Genomic DNA, 21,793 nt, shown 5'->3' with positions numbered 1-21,793 from the left:
ATTCCACAAACCAATAAGACGCCTGAATTATACACACAAGAAAACATGTTTGGATGATTCCTTGAAATAAAAACGATTCAATTCAAATATTTTCCAGAGCAAAATGTGTGTTTCCAAAGTGCCTGCGATATGCCAATTGGAGAAAACAGCAGTTCAAAAGCACACATATTAGACCACCTGAGAAGGTAGATGCTTCTACTCCCCCTCCGTCATCGATGATGTTTTATTTTAAAAACACTGTTCACAGACTCGAGGGCATGCAGGTTAATACTGTACATGCACAAAACACCAGGGGTCCATATTCACAAATTAAGAGTTGCTCCTAGTGACAAAATTGTAAGAACATTCTTAAAATCAGGACATTTTCTAAGAATTTCCCCTCAAAGTTAAGACTGGATCCTTGTAAAGATAAAAGTTGTTCACAAAGCGTCAGTGTGACCGTGACCGCGCCCTTAGGGCGATTGCCCTAAGGGCGCGGTCCAGTAAACTGGACTTTAGGGTTGAAGCGTGCTTGGGCACGGTACGGATGGCCAGTGTGACCGCGCCGTAGGGTGACCGTAGCCCTTAAGAGAGCTCCTAAGGTGTAAAACTGTAAGGAGTAGTGAGGAAGACTTTCAACAGGCCTAAGAGTTTCTCAATCTGAGGAGAAAATAGAGAAATGTTCTTCAAACACTACAGGAAGAATAATCTTTTTGACTCATAGTTGGGCAGAACAGACACACATTATTCGTGCAGACATTTCAAGCCAACAATGACTTTTTTCAGTACAAAGTGAGACTTCCATGTTGAGGTTCACTACATGTGGTTACCTCCACAGGTGCATCCAATCACTCATTAAGGCTCTTCACCTGCTGTTGTAACTATCAGCATGTGAAGAAGCTGCTGCATAAGTGGGCACGTGATTTCAAACATTTTGTAGGCTATATATTTTTAAAGCAAGTCTAACAGCTAATTTCACAGATGTTAATTTCATGTTGTTCATAATTACACAATGTCTGACTAGAGTCTATGATTTACGTTTTTTCTCCATTTTGTTGGATCTCCTCCTCCCGCACACAACACACACACACATGTTGTAAATCTCCCCATTTTGTGTACTGCAAGTTCCCTATATTGAACCAGTTTTAATTAAAGAAATTACTATACAGAACTAATCAGAGCTGCCATGTTCTGCAGGCCCCAAACTAATGCTCGTCTGCTCTTTAATTTCCCATGTAATCAAATCCACATTTAAAGGCTCAGATGTACACACACACACACACACACACACACACACCCTCAGCAGGCAGGTGATTAACATCCCCGCTTCTCACTGTTGCATGGAGAGTTCCTCTGACCTCTACGCCCCCTAACTGAGGAGGACTGAATATCGAACTCCTGTCTCCTTCAATCTTCACTCACCATTGTTCTGTCGATGACTCTGACTCTGAACGACTCCCCAGCATGAAGTAAAGCTGACTTGCACCAATTCACTTCCTAAAACAATGCAGATCAACATGGGTTCACAGCTCTGTATATCTGCAGGGTAATGTAACCGGAAAAAATCCCCAAATCACACACTTACATATTAATCAAATGTGATTTTTTTGATTTTTTTATTTTACCTTTATTTTACCAGGCAGAATTGCTTGAGATCAAATGACCTCTTTTTCGAGCAAGGCCTGGCCAAAGAGGGGAGACAGTGAGAGAAGCTGTCATGGAGACAGGGTGGAGAAGTAATGAGAGCATGGAGAAGATTGCACCTCATACAAGGCCTCAGACTGTTATTACCACATCATGAGGTAAATCAATCAAATGGGGTTAAAATGTACACGCTGTTTCAGGGCCACTGTAACATGCAGGATGAGTATCATGAATAAGGTACAGCTCCGATATGTGGCTCGGAGGGGAGTTTTCACACTCCTGGGAACTCAGGTAAGCTGCAACTGATAGAACAGAATCTCTAATATAGAGCTCTTCATGTGTGAGTGTTAATCCCTGGTTACCTTGTGGTTGACTGCAAACCCTGAGCTGGTTGAATAAAAATCAGATTTCTTTTTTTTTTTTAATTACACTTCTTGCACTGCTTTACCTGAGCGATCCCTATCTATAAGAAAATGCCCTATATGGACACATATTTCAACATGTACGCTCTTTCAAACATGAAGCACTCAGCTGGAGATCGTCTGTGTCAGTCCTTTTTCTTAACTACTGGAAATAAACCATTTGGTCCACAACACCCACTAACTCACTGTGAATGGGCCAGAAAATGACCAGCTGCATTCACACATGTTTCAGTGAGCACATGCAGTATGCTCACTCAAATAATTCAGGCTTCTTATTGGTTTGTGGAATGCTCGCCTCTCGCTACATCTCTTAGATTTAAATATATTCCAACTTTATAATGGATGGCTGACTAGCCCATTTCAAAACCAGGTCAATGATTCTGACATTTAGATTCTAAAATGAGTGAGATTGTTCTTTAGACATTGCACTCGGAAAACCAAAACTGGAAACCTACATGAAATGAATTTTGGAAATATGACATTCTGTAGAAAAAGGCATGGCTTTCCAATTACTCATAATGTAGATGTATTGCTACATTGACAAGTTCAGCTTCCTTTAAAGCTTAGCTAGTAATCTCACATTAAATTATGTGCAGTGTACTTGCATGGGCATATTACAATGTTAAGCCAACAAAATCTGATACAACCAGAATGTGAATTGTGTCTCCCTGGCACTCTGCAGAGTATGTTAATCATTCCAGTCTAAAACAAGCTCAGGGTTTTCCATTCCCCTCATTGATGCTTGTTTCCTCTGTGTCACAGAAAGACCCTCGGAGGCTCATGTCAGCTCCCTCAACAGATGGCAGGGGAAAACTCACAATGACAAGCCTCGATTTCACTGATGCTTTAAACATGATTCTACCAATAACAGTCGTTTGAATCTTTAACCCATTTTCAGAGCCTGCACACTGAGCAGAGTTTCCTCATCAAATAATCAGCAGCGCTTTCAGACTTTTCAATGAACTGTCCCTGAAAGATTTTTCTTCAATTCCAAACCCGAAAATAAATTTCACTACATTTGCAAGTCAGTGCAAACATGACGAAACTCACGCTATACAGAGCACACTTCTGCCTTAGATATAATTAATTTGTCCTGGTGTCTTGTTGAGTTGTCACTCAGACTAAGAACTAGTGTCTACAGGCTTGCGTCAGTGTGTAGGTGTTGTGAGTCTGTCTTGTCAGTCCTTTGGATCCTCCCGTTCACACACACACAGCAGGAGTCCTCTCATCAACAGCACACAAACGCAACATGGTGACATGTTTCATGATAGCGTAAGGTTTGAAGGGGAACAGATGCTTGAGGCTTCCATTTGTTCTCTAGTTTGTTTGTTTGTTTGAGAATAGTTGCACTCGGGTTAGACATCACATGTGCATGTCGTCATTCTATGTGTAGACAGGAAACAACTAATATTAACAGTGAGGGGGAAAAAAAACAGACTACCCCATATTACAAAAATGTCTGGGAAATATAATGTCAGTCATGTCAGAATACACTTTTTTTCATAAAAGGGACAGTAGGTTTGTGTGAAAGAACATTTTTGTTACAAGAACAGATCTTAACAAGTCTGATTTGAAAGCCGCCTGTCGTTAACGAGGTGTGCCTGTGTATGTTTATTCAGGAGTAAACATGCACATTCCATGACTTCTGAATGAATGTGCATCCACAAACATCATTATTCCAACAGCTGATGTTTCTGCAGCAGAAAGATTAAAGTGTTATCTTGATGGTCGGGAGAAGCAGTAGCTCTTTTTTTTTAAGTACAGAGGAGATGCTGCTGAAGGACAACTCTTATCTTTCTAGTGTCCAATACATCTTCTTAAGAGTGCAGCCAGTATTGTCTCATGACCATTGTGCCACTTTGCAGGCTGTGATGGAGTTCACTGATACAGAATCAGAGTTGCACAGTCATGTACGTAGAGGTCAATCTGAGGCTATACTCCTATGTGTTAAGAGGGGAAAAGAGGACTTCTAGTGTTTTTAAGTAAATTCTATTTTTCATGGGAAGTACTGTACCATTTTTTTTATGCATCATTAAGCTAGGTGCACAATTCATGTATTGCATTAATTTGGGTAGCCTAATTGTGTATATCTGTTTGAGAAAACATGTACAAGTGAATGTGAAGTGTGTATGTCTGCATGGGCAATTATATCAATTCAATAGTCTCAGTTCTGTTAGGATGAGGTCAGAGTCACTGGAGGGTTTCTTTATCTTAAACCATACCCACTCTGCAGTCTTGTCATCTGCATACAGATAGCTTCAAATACAAAATGCTGACTGCAGAATTATGTGACACAGCTCAACCTAAAAAGAAAAAAGAACAAAAAACAAATCTGGATTGGCAGCTTTTTGGACTTACTAAAGCATTGTCTAAATATAATGTTTTTTTTTTTTCTGTCTACATTCAGAAACTCCTGTAAGAGCTACATGGGCTATAAAGGATGGAATATGTTTAACACAACACACACAAACACACACACACACACATTAGACATAGACTTCTGTAGTCTAGTATAAAGGAAAACAAATTGATCACAGTTATCGTGGTTTGCTTGTTTGGCTCCCCTGCAGACTTTCAGCAACACTAAATAATAACATTTGCTTGGTCTTTCTGCTACAGTTTCAAAGTTATTTTATTCTTTTGACTGAACCACGGACAAAAATAATTGGAAGCGGTGGCCGCATGCATTTCTTGACAGTCAAATAAACTCTATTTCAGCTCCTAAACTTGTTCTCACCTCTTTTCCTTTTCTCTTCTACCACTCCTGACATGATCACTGTTATGGTGCCTCAGTTTCTCCATAGCACAGAAGATCTGAACTGTGAATGTATTTCAAGTATATGACAGTGCTAAGTGAGTAAGTAAGTGCTGAAGTTAACACACACAATGTGTTCTCATCCATTGTGTTTTCTGGTCATTTTTGGAAAGGAGATGGTGTCTATGCACATTTCCATCCAGGGTTACATAATAAAAACAATAAGGTTAACTACGTCTGCGTGCCTAAAGTCTATCAGCTCTCCTCATTGGCTGTGGGAGTTTAGCCATTAAGCCTGGCTGAGTCACTCAGTCACCTGATGGTCACACTATTGGCTGTAATGTCACACCTCAAGCCAGAGCAGCAGGGTTTTAAAGTTGGAGACTTCTCCCTTCTAAGACACTCTAAAGATCTCCCTGAGAGGTAGGACACAAACCAGCAGAGGGCAGATCCTGAGATGCCAAGTTCAGAGAGCATGGGTAGGAGGATTTGATGGTTAATTGTGTCAAAGGCTGCTGACAGGTCTAACAGCAATAGAACTGAGGAATAACCAGCAGCTCTAGCCAAATGTAACGATTATGTTACCGTCAGTATGGAAGTCTCAGGGTGGTCCCACTTAAAGCCTGACTCATTTGGGTCAAACAGATCGATTCTGGACAGGAACTCAGAGACTTGATTGAAAATTGTGAGCTCGAGTATTTTTGACGGAAAGGGCAGTTAGTGAAACCCATGTGTAGTTTTCAACCAGGGCTGCGTTAAGTGTGGGTTTTTTGAGCAGTGGGCTGACCCGAGCTAGCTTGAGTGCAGACAGCTGTGATACATGATGTGAGTGGGAACCTCAGCTCTGAAACCTTGATTTAGTCTCATAAACGAATCAGGATTCTGTTACTGCAAAGAATATATATATATATTTTTTTTTAAGTTATTAAAAAAAGATTGAAGGGAGAAGATTAAGGTCCAAAGAGCTATTTTTTTCCATTTTGAAAATCACAGGTTAAAAAGATTAAAGTCCATCTAGCAGTGAGTTTGTCCAATCAGGTGAACACATGCTTCCAGGGAGAAAATGCAGAGCAGAGTTCACAAAAGGCTGTACAAAGCCAACACTGCTGTTGATGAAACTGACACTGCAATGAAATCCAAATCCAGCGATTGGAAAGACCATGCACTGCTGCTATTCTGCAACTGTTTCAGTTTATCAGAGATTATTTAAATCAAAGTTGATTATTTTTACAACCTGCATATTTTGCAAAGACTTTAATTTCTGCTTTTTAGTCACTGATATGCTAGCGTTATTCTATTTTGGTATGAAAGCTACAGAATCCTTAAAGCAGGTGGTCACTGCAGGTGTATCATTATTCCAACACTTCGAGGTAGTCTTTTGTCAAGCCCTAAAATTGCAGAGCATAATATACGCTACCAACATGTATGACCTTGATTTTGGCAGTCCTGTATAATTCAATGTGTCTTCTCCTCAGCGGGGCAGTGAAAGAGATGCATGTAAATGATAGATGACTCGTCATTCATCACTGTCGTCACCTTGACACCCAGGAGGTAATAACGGCCCAGCTGTCAACTATCCAATGACAAGCTCAAACATAAAAGCAATGGACTTTGAAAAGGTGGGAAATGAGGGCTCATCAGATGGAATATGATTAAAAAAATATGGTTGGAGGAAAATTCATACATAACCCCTTCATAGGTGATCAAGTAAGAACAAGAGCCCTGTCTTACACTCTGACCTGGACAATCACTGCAAAAAACAACATTTCTACTTTCTGTCCATCACATTACTCATTTTTACTGAAAGTGCTAACCTTGTTTTTCTAGCACCTAATTGCCCATACAGGGGTTTGATAGTATTAAAAATAAGAAGGTGCCAGGTGTATTTATGATGTACTGCTATCTTGATGCAACCTAGTGACTGTGCCATTGACCAAGACTTTTTTTTGTCCCTGTATTTTCCATATTGTCGTTTAAAGGGCACATAAGTAAAATCTCTTCATTTTGTTATACTGTTTCCCAATGAGGCCATTATTTAGAAGACAGAACACAAGGACACTCTTACCCTTTTCCTCTCCTGTCCCACCACAGGAGGGAGATTCCCTAGCCCTGCTAGAGCCCTGTACAGGCCAAGAACTCCAGCTGTGTCTGACACCAAGCTTTCCACAATCACTCACACATTCTATCTTATCTATCACACACACACACAATTAAAGAAGTACAGTCATACCCAAAATATTGTTGCAGACTGTCCAAATTCCATTACACACACGTAGAGAATGTAGCTATGGTTTCCAGCTGTAAAAGTAATTAATGTAATCTTGTGTTGAAGAATCTTCATATTTCAATAGGATTGCTGCAGTAAATATTACATAAATCTGTGTACTAGCACATTTCATATAGAAGCCTGTATGATCTTCTGCGTGTCGAGGGACACTGTGGAAGGGGAAAAGTTTAATTTTCCGTCCTGAAAACGGCAGGGATTCCCAGTGTATAGCAATGTGCTTGCCTGTAGGCCCAACTGGCTTTAAAGGGAATGAGAGCTGACACTCTGATTGGTTTGATTCATGATACGCACAATAAACACACAGAGAAGAAGACAACCCATGGGAAGAAACATATGCTACATATCAGACTGTAACAGCTTGTTTCCAAATAAGGCAATAATATGAAGAAAACATAAATGTGGATGTGACAGGAGAAACTTACAACATTTGGGGTTAAGAGTCCACCAGGAGAGAGCAAAATATGCTGAGAAAGGCAAACAGCAATCTTAGATATGTGGGACAACAGGAACCCAAAGACGCATGGAAAACCACAGCACTGAAAGACCCAACAATTCTGAGGGCTGAGTGATAGGAGAAGAAGCAGGCCCACTGATGGAAAGCTAGCACCCTTGTGATCACCTAGGAGATCTAATTTCATATCTGAGCAAAGCCAAAAAGTAGTGAGCAATGACCAAGCCTCAAGAAATAAGATAAGTTCAGGCCCAATTCAAACCAGGCAGAACTATGGAGCAAATCACTAATCTGGACCTTACAAAGATAATAACGGGGGAATCCAAACTAAACCAGATACCACACTCAATTACAGGAGTACAAAACAGATTTGTTTGGCAGCACTTTGAATCCAAGATAAATTTCCCCCAGGGGACAATAAAGTGTATTGTATCGTATTCAATAAACAGAAGACTGCCCAGAGAATAAAAATGAGATCTTTGAGGTTGTTCAGAGGAAAAAAAAATCAACAAGAGAAATGTAAAACCCTGAAAGCACTTTGGAATGAGGTCAGCGAATCTGTAAGGGCAAGGAACAGAAGTAGAAAGAGCCAACAAGAGCAGAGAAAGATGTCCAGAGAACATCTCGAACAACATCAGTGCAGCAGACCACCAAGGAACATTCCATTAGAAACCCACCACCATCTGAGTTCAAGTTTTGTAAGACATCCAGAAGGCCAAGCTCAACATAAAATGGAGCTGCATGTCATCAACTGGACCTGGCAAAGTCTTATTGTTAAGTTCCACACCAACTGATAACAAATGGAAAGGAGCCCCTTTACATGACATTCAGGACTAAACTGCCTGGCAGATACTAGATGTTGCCCAGGAATGTCCCTTTTTTAATTCCTTTTTGTTGCAGCCTTTGAGCTAACCCTCACTAAAAATAAAAAATCGGTAGGAGGAACTACACTGCAATCAGGTTTAGAGACTACGCCCATTGAGGAGATACATGGACGATGATACGTGACTCCTTTTGCCGGCAGCATGTACCTCCAGGTTGCTAAGAATGATGGGTAAGCTGATTTCCTGGGCAAGAATAAGGTTAAAACCCTTCAAAACATAAAGCCAATACAAAAAAGCCTTCAATTTCTACTCAAGGCTAAATAATTTCAAAATTTTCTGCACAAGTAGACAAACTGCACGATAGTTTGAGACCATTATCAGAAGCACATCTGCTGCCATACGAAAAATACAGTATAGGTTAGGCACATACAACTTCATTACAAAACTCATTCTTTATAAGCAAGACTCTGCACTGTTGTCATGACAAACTTTGGTCAGACTGCAAACATGTTTTCATGTTAGTGCCAAGGAGCGAATGGTTAAGATGCTGAGTCATGTCCTCTTTGAATGTCACTTTTTGTTATCATTCTCCTTTGACAGCTGTCAAAGAAATTAAGAAGTACGCTGCTTCTGCTGCTCTCTAGTTGATTAACAGGTTTTTTTTTCTTTCATATTTCTTTCACACATTAATTATAGAAAGAGGGAGTCATACGTACCTTTGACTGAAACTGTTCTCCTTCCTCCGACAGTGGAGTGTAACCACCCTGTGACCTTCACTTCTGATATCCTGGCTAACAGTCCACACTACAGGGTTACTCGCTCTGGCTCCAAGGAAAGCCACGCCGTCCTTCAGCTTGACCCTGAAAACAGAAAAACAAAAGGGAACAAAATGAATGAATAAGATGATAGTTGAATTCTCACTGCAACGGCTCACAAATTAAATGCCACAGCTTCAGGAAAACAAACATCTTTTTTCTGTCTGTGAAACACACAAACATGTCACAAAACAAACTCTTAAAACACTCCTGGTCTCACAAACCTTCTCCTACGAAAAAAGAAGCTGAACAGAAGATTGTTTTGGATGCTGGATTAAAAGAAAGCTCAAAAACTGGCTTTTTCCTATAACAGCACTACATTTGGTGATTGCTAGTTTTTGAGAATATCAAAGCTCTCTCACAAAACGTGTTCTGTCTCTGAATTCATGCTTTCTTTGGACCTTATCCATTTCGGTCACTATCATCGCCACCGGAAGACTTTTCAACTTTCTTTTCACTGTTGATTTAGGATAAACATTTCCATATAGAATTTAATCTGGCAGGTTCAGGCCAATTTATTTCATTAGCATTTTTGAACATATATAGCATTGTGAAAACAGATGGCAGTTGGCTTATGTGAAATAGTCGCATGTCAGAATTAAAGGGCTGGAATTAACCTTGATGAAAGTGGGTTACCGATCATGGGAGTGCAATTTATAAAATAAGGGGAATCTTGCATGTTAAATCCTGTTTTACACATTCAGCCCGACGTACCCTGTATGACTTCAGGCTGATTTAGACCCGAGTTTTGAGTCATTTAGATGTTGGGATGAATTTCAGTCTGACCACCCGGCGTCAGTTGTGGTGTGTACGCAGAGGCACGACAGCCAATTTCTGCCATTTAGTTGGATGAATTTCTGACATGTTTGATAATTTAGTCGTACGACTGCACACGATCACAGAAAGTTTGAGCAGAGCCACAGGCCAAATCCCCAACTCTGGGACTTATTCCTCCCGACTTTACATGCACAAACTGACAGACAGCATCTGAAATCACTGTGGTTTCATCTGTTTCCCCCATCCTATCATGAAAGGAAGTATGGCAGAAATATCTTTGGACCTCTAGTTGACAGGGGATATATGATTAAGCTGCTACAGTAGTTAGCTTCTGTTAATTGTAATGCAGATTGTGTGCGCCAGCATCTGTGTGTGTGTGTGTGTGTGTGTGTGTGTGTGAGTGCATTAGAGGGAGAGACAGAGAGCATGTTTTTGCCAGTGTGTTGCAGGTTGAGCCATGCATATGAGACAACTGAAATCATCCCCCCGTCTGTGGCAGTTTTTATGTTACAATATTGTGAATGCTCCATCCCGATTTCCCTCGTAGGTTGTGCACATGAATTATGAGCTCTTGCTGTGCGTTGTAAATGATTTAGTAGTACAGTGTGAGCTGACATTTTGCCATGACTTTTCTACAATCGTACAGGCTTTAGTCTCCCAACACAAGAAATCTCTCTGGAAAAAAACTCCACTTCCTCCAATTGTCTGTCATTCACCCCACACCTGCAGTTTAAAAATAGCTCCACTCTCTTCAGCCTTGATGCCCTCTCTGCTCCATCCTCTTGTTTGTCACTCTACCACTTCCATTACTGGTGGTCACAGTCTGGAGGAGGCTCTACAGGTGCAGGAGAACCATGACCTTCTCTTCCTATTCCAGTAAGCTGACACAATGTTGCTCTCCTCCTCTTCCTTTGTCACATGAAATCAACATGAAGAACATGAGCACCGTTCAGTTCTTACTGTTCTATCATGACAAATTGCTCTTATTCAAACCGCTGGCACAAATGAGATAGAACATCTATGTTTGACGGCTGCAGGAATAGCGAGAACGCGCAGATCTAAAGTAAAACACCAGCAGCACAAAAAGGTAAGGAGTAAGACACACATTGTAGATGTTCAATTAAAGGTGAATGCTGGGTTATTTTTCTTACATTCAAACAATTAGAGAATGTTCTTGTTCTGGAACAGTAAATGACTTGTAAAGGATGAAGGAAAGAAAGGAGGATAATGACATGACAACCAACCATGCAGCAGTCCTTAGAAGAGCACAGTCTTTACATCTTTTGTGTTCAGTCGTTCTTCTTTGATCTGAACCGGCCTGCTGAGGCGGTAATAACTGGACTTGTGTTGGACTCTGCTCCTGACGGGCAGAGATAAAGGCAGCCGGTGTGGAAGACAAAGACAACAACAAGGAGGAGAGCACAGATTACTGTCTGACCTCCTGTTTCCCCAGTCAACACCTCAGCCACAGTGCAGTAATTACCTCAAACTCACAGGCAGATTCAGCTCTGATAGTGGACTATGTTAGAATTAATCATCAATTATTACAGACTAAAATCCTACAGTATGCACATTACATTAATCTGAACGATAATGGAAAAGCACAACATTTCTGATCACTATTACGCAGATAATACTCAACTATACCAACCCATAAACCCAAACAATCAATCAGACTTCAATTCTCTTACACAGTGCCTGGAAGACATCAAATGCTGGATGGCCCAGAATCTCTTACAGCTGAATGAAAACAAAACTGAAGTGGTTCTTTTTGGTCCCAAGCAGCTTAGGTCATCTCTCCTCCCTCATCAAGCCACACGCTAAGAACCTTGGAGTAATATTTGATTCCGCCTTCACATTTAAATATCAGATCAAATCAGTAGTTAAAACCAGTTTCTTTCAGCTAAGAACCATCTCGAAACTTAAACCTATCCATTCCTTTCATGACTTAGAAATAATAATCCACGCTTTCAACTCGTCCTGTCTCGACTACTGTAACTCCCTGTACTCGGGGATCAGCCAGTCATCCCTATCACGACTGCAACTGGTTCAAAATGCTGCAGCCAGGCTGCTTACTGGCTCACGTAAAAGGGAGCATATCAGCCCTGTTTTAGCCTCTCTTCACTGGCTTCCAATCCGTTACAGAATTGATTTTAAGGTTGCATTGTTTGTTTTTAAAGTACTAAATGGCCTGGCACCCTCTTATATTACTGATCTCCTCAGCCCCTACACAACGGCCAGGCCCCTCAGATCCTCTAACATGGGCCTCCTAGCTGTACCTCAGTCTCACTATAAACTTCGAGGTGACTTTGCCTTTGCGGTCAAGGCCCCTCGCTTGTGGAACAGCCTTCCTCCCTCAGTGAGGTCTGCCCCCTCTGTGGAATCTTTTAAGTCACGCCTCAAAACACACTTTTACACGTTGGCTTTTGAGTCCTAGTTAGGTTGCTTGTACTTCTTTCCAATGTACTTCTATCAAATGTCTTATTATATTATTGTCTAACTATATTGTTAGTATTCTGTGTGCATATGTGTAGTCAAACATGTGTGAGTTTTGCCTTGTTATTTGTGTTTTGCTTTTTAATCTGTATTGCTCTCTTGTTTTATGTACAGTACGTTGGTCAGCTGTTGCTGTTTTTAAATGTGCTTTATAAATAAATGTGATTGATTGATAATGCGATGGTAAATTATACTTTGAGTCTATGAAAGGGATGGACAGCACTGTCTCCTGTTTTTGTTCATTTTCTGAGATCAGCTTGAAATCAAATCTCACATCCCAGGCAAAATGCAAGTGAACATGTAGCCTCAGTCAACTGATGACGTGATGTAGACTCACAGCAGAGAGACATGATCAAACACTGATGTGGACAAGCAAGAGAAAATTAACTTGTGAATATAGACACAAGTGTTGACATGATTTCAGTCCTGCGGTCACCACTATTTTCTCTACAATTCTATGATTTATCAGTTCAGTCTAACTCCATTGAGGTCCTGACTTGTGTTGACGAATGAATCCCACACTTTCTCTAAATGTAGCCTGAGCGATGAGATCTCAACACATCTACAAGGCATCTTATGTGTGTTTGCAACTGTACATAAGGCTGTCCACTTGTGATTGGACTCATGTTAACACAAGGTGTATTTAGCCACACATTTTTCTTTCTTTGTGTGTGCGCTTCTTCTAAAAGCACACACAGAGATGAGAGAGGCTGCAAAGCATATTTGTTAACCGCCAATCATTACAAATCACATTCACACACCAATAGCTATATGCCTTCAGAAAATAAAAATGGGGTTCAGTGTCTTGCCCAAGGACATTTTGAAATGTAGACATGTGTAGCAGCTAGGTTTCAAACCGTCAACCTTTCCAAGATTAAACGAACCAACGTATCACTTAGCCACAGCTTCTGATTATGGCAAAATGAACAAATGGCATATTTTTGAAGATTGGTTTGGATAATATGATTTCTGGTAAAGGTTGGACGGGCACAGATGCAATAATAGGAATGAAAACTGAACGGAGGCCACTATATCAGCATATGTAGCCGCCTCATTAATTCCTTAAAAATGTGCATCAGTGGTGGGGTGAGATCAAGGCTGTGAGAAAAACAGATTTCAGCTCTCTCTGAGTGACACTTAGAGGCTGTCTTTTATGTCATTTCTGTCTAAGTTAAAGTAAACACACCTGCACTATTGCCTGCTTTATGTTGAACACATGTTCTAAGTTGTACAATAAGAAGTAAAGGGGAGTGTGTGTGTGTAGTCAACTGTTGCCATGATATCTAAGAGCTGTGGCTGAATAGTTACATCAGAAAGGATAATTTATTATTTACCAAGAAAACGTTACTTGCTCGATGCCGTCATTGGCTTTCCCTGTTCCATTGACATTACCTCTAAAGGGTGTGGGCTGTATTGAAAAGAGTGACTGTGTATGACTAGGGTTGTGTTTGTCTGGAGGCAGTGTAAAGGTCTTTGCGAAGGGATTGGGGATCTATAGGGAAAGGTTTGTTTTGATGGTGTTTGAGCAGAATGAGAGAATGGTGTTTTACAGAGTGCAGCCAGGCAGAGCAGGAGAGACAGGTGTTGTTTCAATGTGAATGAAAAAGGACAAATGAGGAAAAACTTTAAGGAGAGGAGAAGGGTTAAAGACTCAGAGAAGGCTTCACTGGCTGAGAGGTAAGAATAGGAGATTTTACTCATCACTCTCTAGGCTGGCAAAACAAGCTCTTACATTTGAAACCACATAAGATAAATACATTTCATTTTGATTCTCAAGAGGTCCTTGACATGGTTATTTGTCTGTATTGGCACTCAGGTGATACCTGCTCATTAGTCACACAATAACTTCACAAACACACACACCTTGGACTCTTGTCTTATCTGATATAACATCAACACATTGGCAGAGAGTGGGCTGCTGAAGATAAATTAAAGTGAGAAACAGTCATTCCAATAATCAGCTCAGGGAACAAAAGATAGCACCTTCAGTTCTGACATCACAAGAACGCTCCTGTAAAGGTGGAGCCAGATGGAGAGAGGCTGTAACACAGAAGAGACACAGCACATTCAAACACAGCCTGAAACCGGCTTCTGAAGCACCATTAACCAAACCCTGTTGTGAAACGTTTGAAGCCAAACCACACAGACAGGACAAAATGCTCTGGTGATTTGTGAGATGAAGCAAATACAAACAATAACTCATGGTTTGAGCATGCTTTCCCAATTAATTTTGAGAAGGTAATGTAGTATGATTACTCTACAGAGACCAGGAGTGGACAAATCACATTGAGTGTTTAGTCGACTGATGGTGTCCCTTAATTCTCAAACACCTGAAGCTAAATCCAGTTATTGACTTAACACTCAAACTGCTTTCTTTATGTCCTCCTCCCTCTCTTTCTCTCTCTCTCTCTCTCTACCTCTGTCTCTCTTACTTTAAAACAAAATAATTGCCATCCCCGTGGGGTAAAATGAAATGAGATAGTAGTCAATGACAGGTGAAGCAGGCTGGAAGCTGGTTCAATAAATGAGTAGGGTGAAACGGGGAGCTGCTCGGAGTCAATTGAGCGCACACAGGCAGATACAAAAATAAAGAGAATGCAAATCAATGTGTTTGATGCTGTCTTTCCCATTATCAGACCTAGTTAAAAGTGCTGGTGCATGGCAATGCTGCAAACCAGGAAAAGATTAACACAATCAGATAAAAAAAAAAAGCCAGACAAAGGGTTTCTCACTGTCTCAGCCTTTTTGTCTCACTTTCACATATCTTGTTCTATCACTCTCTGTCTGTGTCTATTGGTTTCCCCTGTGATGTTCTGCCTTCCTCACTGGATGTAGTCATGACTGCACGACAGGCTTTTTGACTTTTCAGATAATTGGGTATGCTCCACAACCTTGTCACATTAATTTTTTTAATATGCAAGATTTTGTCTGTTAACCATCATCAGACATTATTGATGCTTCTTAATCTATTTTTTTTTTTTTGGCAGAACACACCTGTAATCAAGAGGTAATGGTATGAAGAGCTCTGCTAACCTTTAAACTTCTTTGAAAAGGTTAGGGGAATTTGGAAAGGGTTGGTGTAGCAACAGAGCTGAAGCAAAGTTGGTGTAAATGTAGGAGCTCCAGTAACACCAACAAATCATACACTGGAGCACACATTTTGAAGAATTGTTTAAATAATTAAGCTAAGGTAAAGGAAGAGCTCATTCCATGAAATCAAAAGAATCTCTGTATAAAATGGGCCTCTGTTGGAAGCTATTAGTCACAATTGGTTTAAAGTGAGCTGGGCTGGAAAAGGAATCAAACTATTTTTATTTTCTAATGTAGAATCAGTTATCAAAAAGTTTGTATCACTTGTATTGTTGTGTATGGACATTTATTAAACTTCATTTTCCCCCTCTTTTTATTTACAACTATGATTATTATTACATTATGTTAACAGTTTTTGTTGTTTGAGATTCTTTGTCTTTAGTAACTGAACTACAAGCTTCTATTTTCTTTCTGACATCCTTTTCTTTTCCCTCACTATTATACTTGCGTAGCCATGCATGGAAGAACAAAATCTGACCTTTAAACCTTTAGATCAAACTGAAAATACAAGGTATGGGAACACTATTAACCTCTCCAGTCACTTCACAGGGCAATCCAGCTCAGTAATCTAAATGTTCTTCCCATAAATACTAAAATGGTAGATGGACTTCAGCTTGTATAGCACTTTTCTAGTCTTCTGACAACTCAAAGCGCTTTTACACCGCATGTCACACCTACCCATTCACAAACTGATGGAAGAGGTTGCTACATAAAGTGACCATCAGAAGTAACTAATCCCATTCATACTACGCCAAAGCGGTGGGAGCAACTTGGGGTTAAGTGTCTTGCCCTCGGACACATGTTGCTGCAGGAGCTGGGGATCGAACCCTCAACGTTCCGGTCGACTGCCCTTCTACCTTGTCTTGAAATTGTTGTGCTTTAATTGTTTTAAAAGGAACTGTATGTGAGTTGTATGTTTCAATCGGAAAAAAAGGAGGTTTCAAAATGTGTCTAGATAGAAGGTAAGGAGGTATTCGAAACCTTAACTTCATCCACAACCTATCATTTCCTCTAGAGATGCTGGAAAATGGTAAATGGTGCCTTGGATGAGGATTACGTGGTCCTTAACTTTAACCACATGAAATGGTAATTGCACCTCTTGAGGACATCGCCTGCCCATTTCTCAGAGATCAATATCTGTGTGAAACAACTCAGATGGTGAATGGTGGTGCTTTGAAGGAGTTGGCTGTGAAAGGTTTAAAGCTGTTCGTCCATGGGGACAAAGATGATGAAAGGCAGTACTTCTTAAAGTGCTACTCAGATTATACCACAAGTGGATTGTGTGACTTTCTACTAAAAAGGAGGAGATGCTGACTGTCACATAACACAAGAGGGGTTTACTGTCAGGTGGCTACAGTATAACTGTACTGACCAAGAAAAGCACAGCATATTCGCTCTTCACTCAGAGGAGAGGATCTCCTTCTGCTAAATTATCTCATCATCCATTTGTGGACGCCTTGAAAAAACACAACAGGTGTGAGATGCCTCAACTTACATCTCTTTCTTTCTTTCCTGTACTTTTTTCTGTTTAAGGGAAAGTCAGCCAGGTAGTGACATGTAAAGCTTGGACCTGAGGTCTGTGAACAAACTCCTGGCTTAAAAAAAAATAACAAGGAATAACTGTCAGAGGAGAGACTCCAAATGAGACAAGGTTCAATATGTGAGCTATGGCCATAGCCTCATGACATGAACAAATCCATGACGGATAAAAAGTAATGAGCTATGAGGAATTAATTACATATGAATTAGAGAAGCCCCCATGCCTGTTGGGGAAAGGAATTTTAAAAGCTGGGCAGGTTTTCCTAAATCTTTAATACACCTTCGTAGTTAAAAAAAAGTCGTATTTGGGTGCTGGATAGACTAGCGGTTATATCCTGCACTCAATGTATCAAGGCAATAGTCCTCAAGTTTGGCGGCCTCCACACTTCGCTGCCTACTCTATCCCTTGTATATAATCATTTGCTATTGGTTAATACTAAATCAACTCTGCACTGTTTTGAGTGGCAGCATGTCCTTATTGAGTGTTTTCATTAGTTGGACAGATTCCACCCTCATTACCTGGATCACAGATTACCTTACAGGACGACCACAATGTGTCAGGCTGGGGAACTGTGTTGCTGGTACGGTGGTTAGCAACACAGGTTCTCCTCAGGGGACTGTGTGAAAGCTCCATTCCTATTCACATTGTACAGTACACAGCAGACTTCCAATGTAAACCATTCAGGAATACAAATGATGACACGGCTATTGTGGTGTGCATTAGTAATGGGAAGGAAGTTGGTTACGGTGACCTGACAATAACCTTTAGTAGCTGGAGCCATAAGACTGGACTTCTGGCCGGGGTTGGCAGTAGCTCAATCTGTAGGGACTTGGCTATGGGAACCGGAGGGTCACCGGTTCAATCCCTGATGCAGACCATATTATGGAAGTTGGTCTGGTAGCTGGAGAGGTGCTAGGGTATTTATCGAGTACTGCCGAGGTGCCATTGAGCAAGGCGCAGAACCCCCAACTGTTCTGCTGCGCTGCCTGCATAGCACCGTTTAGCATCTCCACTCTGACATCTCTCCACTAATGCATGTCCACAGGACTTCATAAGATGAAGATATCCAGTATATCTGAGGAAATCATATTTAAACCACAGGATAAAATGTTAGGTTAACGGCTAAAAAGGAATTGACAATTTCAGCAATGTTTGCCAGAGAAGTGTCAAATACTACGAAAGCTCTGAAATTATCAATAATGTAAGACTTTACATTTCATCATAACAACAAACTAATCTTACTTCCGCCAAACAAACAGGGCAGATGAAATCCTTCAAGTATCATTTTGCTCGCAAAGGCCTCAAGAGTGCACTGATAACAATATGATGAGATATGGAGCCCATTTCTGCATAATGTACATCTGCTTTTTAAAACCAGAATGCAGCCGAGCAGTAGCAATTACAGAGGAGATGAGATGTAGTTGAAGCGGTATTACTTATAATAGGGAGCAGAGGAAGAGATGAGAAAGGAAAATAAATTGCAGCTCATTTATAGGGAAATATATCGAAGCATACAGCTTTTAGCAGTGAATGGCTATTCTTTTTTAAATCTGCACCAACCACTTATTATCTCCCCGTGTTTGCATTCAATTTCAGCCTCTTTATAAGTGGAAAAAAAACCAGTCGAAGTCAAAGACACCAGAGAAAACATGATACTCTGAATAAAGAAACAGGCTGGATGTTGGTGGGTATTGACTGAAATAACAAAGAGCTCTGTGTGTGTGTGCAGAAACTTTATGAAAGCAGGCCAACGGGATGATGACACTGAAGGGCGTGACAGCGCAACATCCACTATGGCCCAAAGCAATCACCTCAACTAAATCACGGCTCGACTCTCCTCACGACTCAAGACTCAACATGTAAAACTCAAGAACATTACCAATTTGATTCCCTACATGTTGGATACTTGGACCCACATTTGTCACGGGATTTGTGGATTAACACAAATCTGAAATATATGTCATGTTGGTTTTTAGTTTTTATTTTCATGCAGAATTGTATCCCTAACAGTGTGTGCAAAAATCTTCCAATTTTTCATTTGCTCTAATGCTGGATTTTGGGAATTTACTACTGCTGCTGCTGTAGATTAGCTGCAGGAAAGGAGGTCATGTTGTGGCAGACAGCAGCTTGATCCCTACGGCAGCCGTTTGAATGGAAGCCATAGCCAGTTCAACAAGGCTTAGAGCAAACACATAGGGACAACGCTTCCAGTGAAATCTATTTGACATATAAGGTTGCATCCATGGGATAAAAAATATGACTCTGCATTGAATTTCTTTGGACCAGACAGATGATCCAGGACTGATCCAATATTTGGATGCATGCGGAAGGGGGCTAAGTGGTATAATCTCAGGATGTAGTGGGATAGATTAGGTAAAGTAAACGTAGGGAGGGATACACAGATTAACAAGTACGCCGTCAATTGCAGGGAACAGGCACATGCAGAAGTAGCATGGGATCATCCTAAATACCAAAGATGGGGCCAAATCCTGTTAAAGCTGTGGTTGAGCATAATGTTGATAATACTTTTAATGGTTGATAGATTTGATGGAACATTTATCTACAGGTAGATGACCTAGGCCCTAAATCCAAAAAGTAACCCACCTTGAAAAAAATACCTGTCACAGTTGCTGTTTAAAACTCTGTGAAAAATAAATTAGCTAAATTTCTGACACTGAATGCGCGGCGCTGACTGAATGTGGCACACACGGAAACCTTAGGAAACTGCCAGTTAATTGTAACCCAAATGTGTGTTGTACAGATATAATGAAATATGAGGAAAGGAAAGGAAACAATGTCAGTTAGTGCAAACGACCAGCTTTGAGTCCGATTGAACACACAGGTGCTGGCATTGCACAGAGGCAAAGCACTGTTCTTGATTGAGAGCTCTAATCAGGAAAGAAACCATCTTTAAAACATAGTTATCAAACAAAACCATCATCGAGACCATCGTCATCATCATCATCAAGGTCGTAGGTATTCATGAAAGACCTTGGTCTTTAGCTTTTTCTTAAAGGTGCAAAGGGACTCGATCAAATGGAGTTTGGAAGTTCGTTCCACCACCAGGGGGAGACAGAGGAGAAGAGTCTAGTTAGCGTCTTAGGACCCTGTTGTGAAGGTTGAGGTGTTCTGTTGTTGAAGATATTGTCAATAAAAACCTTGTCCTCGATGTTTATTAATGATGAATGATGAAAAGCAAATACTTGGTAGCGTCACAAAATGAAAGAACAAAAATCAAGTTTAAGGATGTTAAAATACAAAGAGTAAATGAAAATAAACTAATTGTCAAAACTAGGATGTAAACAAAATTCAATTTTTACGTTATATTGTTCTCATATAGTTCCATATATGACTTACTATTTGGAGGTATGGGGTAACACATTTAAAACCATTTCATATTCCATTGCTAAGTTATAGAACAGAGCTTTATAAGTAGTAAATGTTGGTACTATGAACCAACCAATGCACCTTTTTTAAATCAATCTTAATATTACGAGTCAGAACTGCACAAATAATGTCCAGAAAATAAACTGTATCCAGAGGTTGTTTGAAATCAGACAGAGTGGGTATGAACTGATGGGAACGAAAGTATTTCGATCTTGATGTTCTGGACAATAGAAGCAATATTTCCAAGGTAATTGATTACATGCTTTTTGTTTGCTTGTATAGAGTGAGCTGAGTGAGCCGTGGAAACAGTTAGTCTCCAGTCTTGGTCTGAATTTCACGTTGTGTTTTTGAGTTTGGCAGTAATGTGGCATTAGATCGGAGCAGTGCAGGAGGGCAGAACAGTGTGCTGAAATTGCAATGTGACACAAAAAAAGATGACAGCCACCATGTTAACAAAACCCCTCCATGTCCGTCTGAAAGTTGTCAAAGTGGTGTTACGAAATGTTTTCAAAGTGACAAAGGATCAGCTCCACCTGAACAAAGCACTCCAGAAAAGAAAAATGAATCAATTTTGGTTCAATACACAGTCCCAAAGATTTTGTGCACAAACTAAGTCGTTCTACAGGATCGGGAATAAAGCATGTGCACATTGATGGAAAAACCGCCGAGCTGGAATTGGAGTTAAATCAATTCAGGCCAAAACTGGCATATCAAGCAGTACATTAGCACCATCTACACATTAACAAGTGATACGATGGGTACTGTTTGAAAGCCATCATTAACAGGCTCCACTACATACATGAGACAGGGGTCATCTGGCAGGGTTTAAAATGTGTGTGCGTGAAAGTCTGTGCGTCTGTCAAAGAAAAGCAGGAACTTGGAGGATGAGATCACGACTCAGAGAAAATCACAGAGATGACAGAGGGATGATTTAGAGACTGAATAGCTGATTAAGGGCTGAATTAAGAAGCTACAGAAAATCTTTGCTTGCTGATGTGCTCAAAAATAGACAAACACAAAATTAGGAGCACATTTTTGTTGAGTTTTAAACTAAATGCTCATCTTCCACTCTCTTTACAAGCCAAAAAAAATCCTTCTTGACAATCATTTGGGTTAACAAATAGGCTACAGATATTTGGAATATTTCAAAAAAAATAATCAAGGCTCTTCTTCCTCCCAGTTTCCCTCTCAGGGCTCTGATTGGAGATCTGACTCTCAGAATTGATCAATTGTTTATAAGGAATAAACAAAGACTCTTCTTCACAATGGGTCTGCAAAAAAGCGTAAATATTGTGTACTTTCTGGGGCACCGATAGCGTAGCAGTT

The 21,793-nt window shown here is 40.4% G+C and overlaps 1 protein-coding gene across 1 annotated transcript in view; it reads right to left on the bottom strand.

Annotated features, from left to right (window-relative positions):
- si:dkey-112m2.1 (transmembrane protein 132C) overlaps positions 1-21,793 on the bottom strand; it is a 113,718-nt gene that overhangs the window by 39,955 nt on the left and 51,970 nt on the right. The window contains exon 4 of the mRNA XM_061061602.1: positions 9,079-9,222. Within this exon, the coding sequence (XP_060917585.1) occupies positions 9,079-9,222 (144 nt within the window). The remainder of the gene's footprint in view (positions 1-9,078; positions 9,223-21,793) is intronic.

The sequence above is a fragment of the Labrus mixtus genome, chromosome 17 (genome assembly GCF_963584025.1).
Source record: "Labrus mixtus chromosome 17, fLabMix1.1, whole genome shotgun sequence".
Classification (NCBI taxonomy): Eukaryota; Metazoa; Chordata; class Actinopteri; order Labriformes; family Labridae; genus Labrus; species Labrus mixtus.
This window is presented reverse-complemented; position numbering and strand designations above follow the sequence as displayed.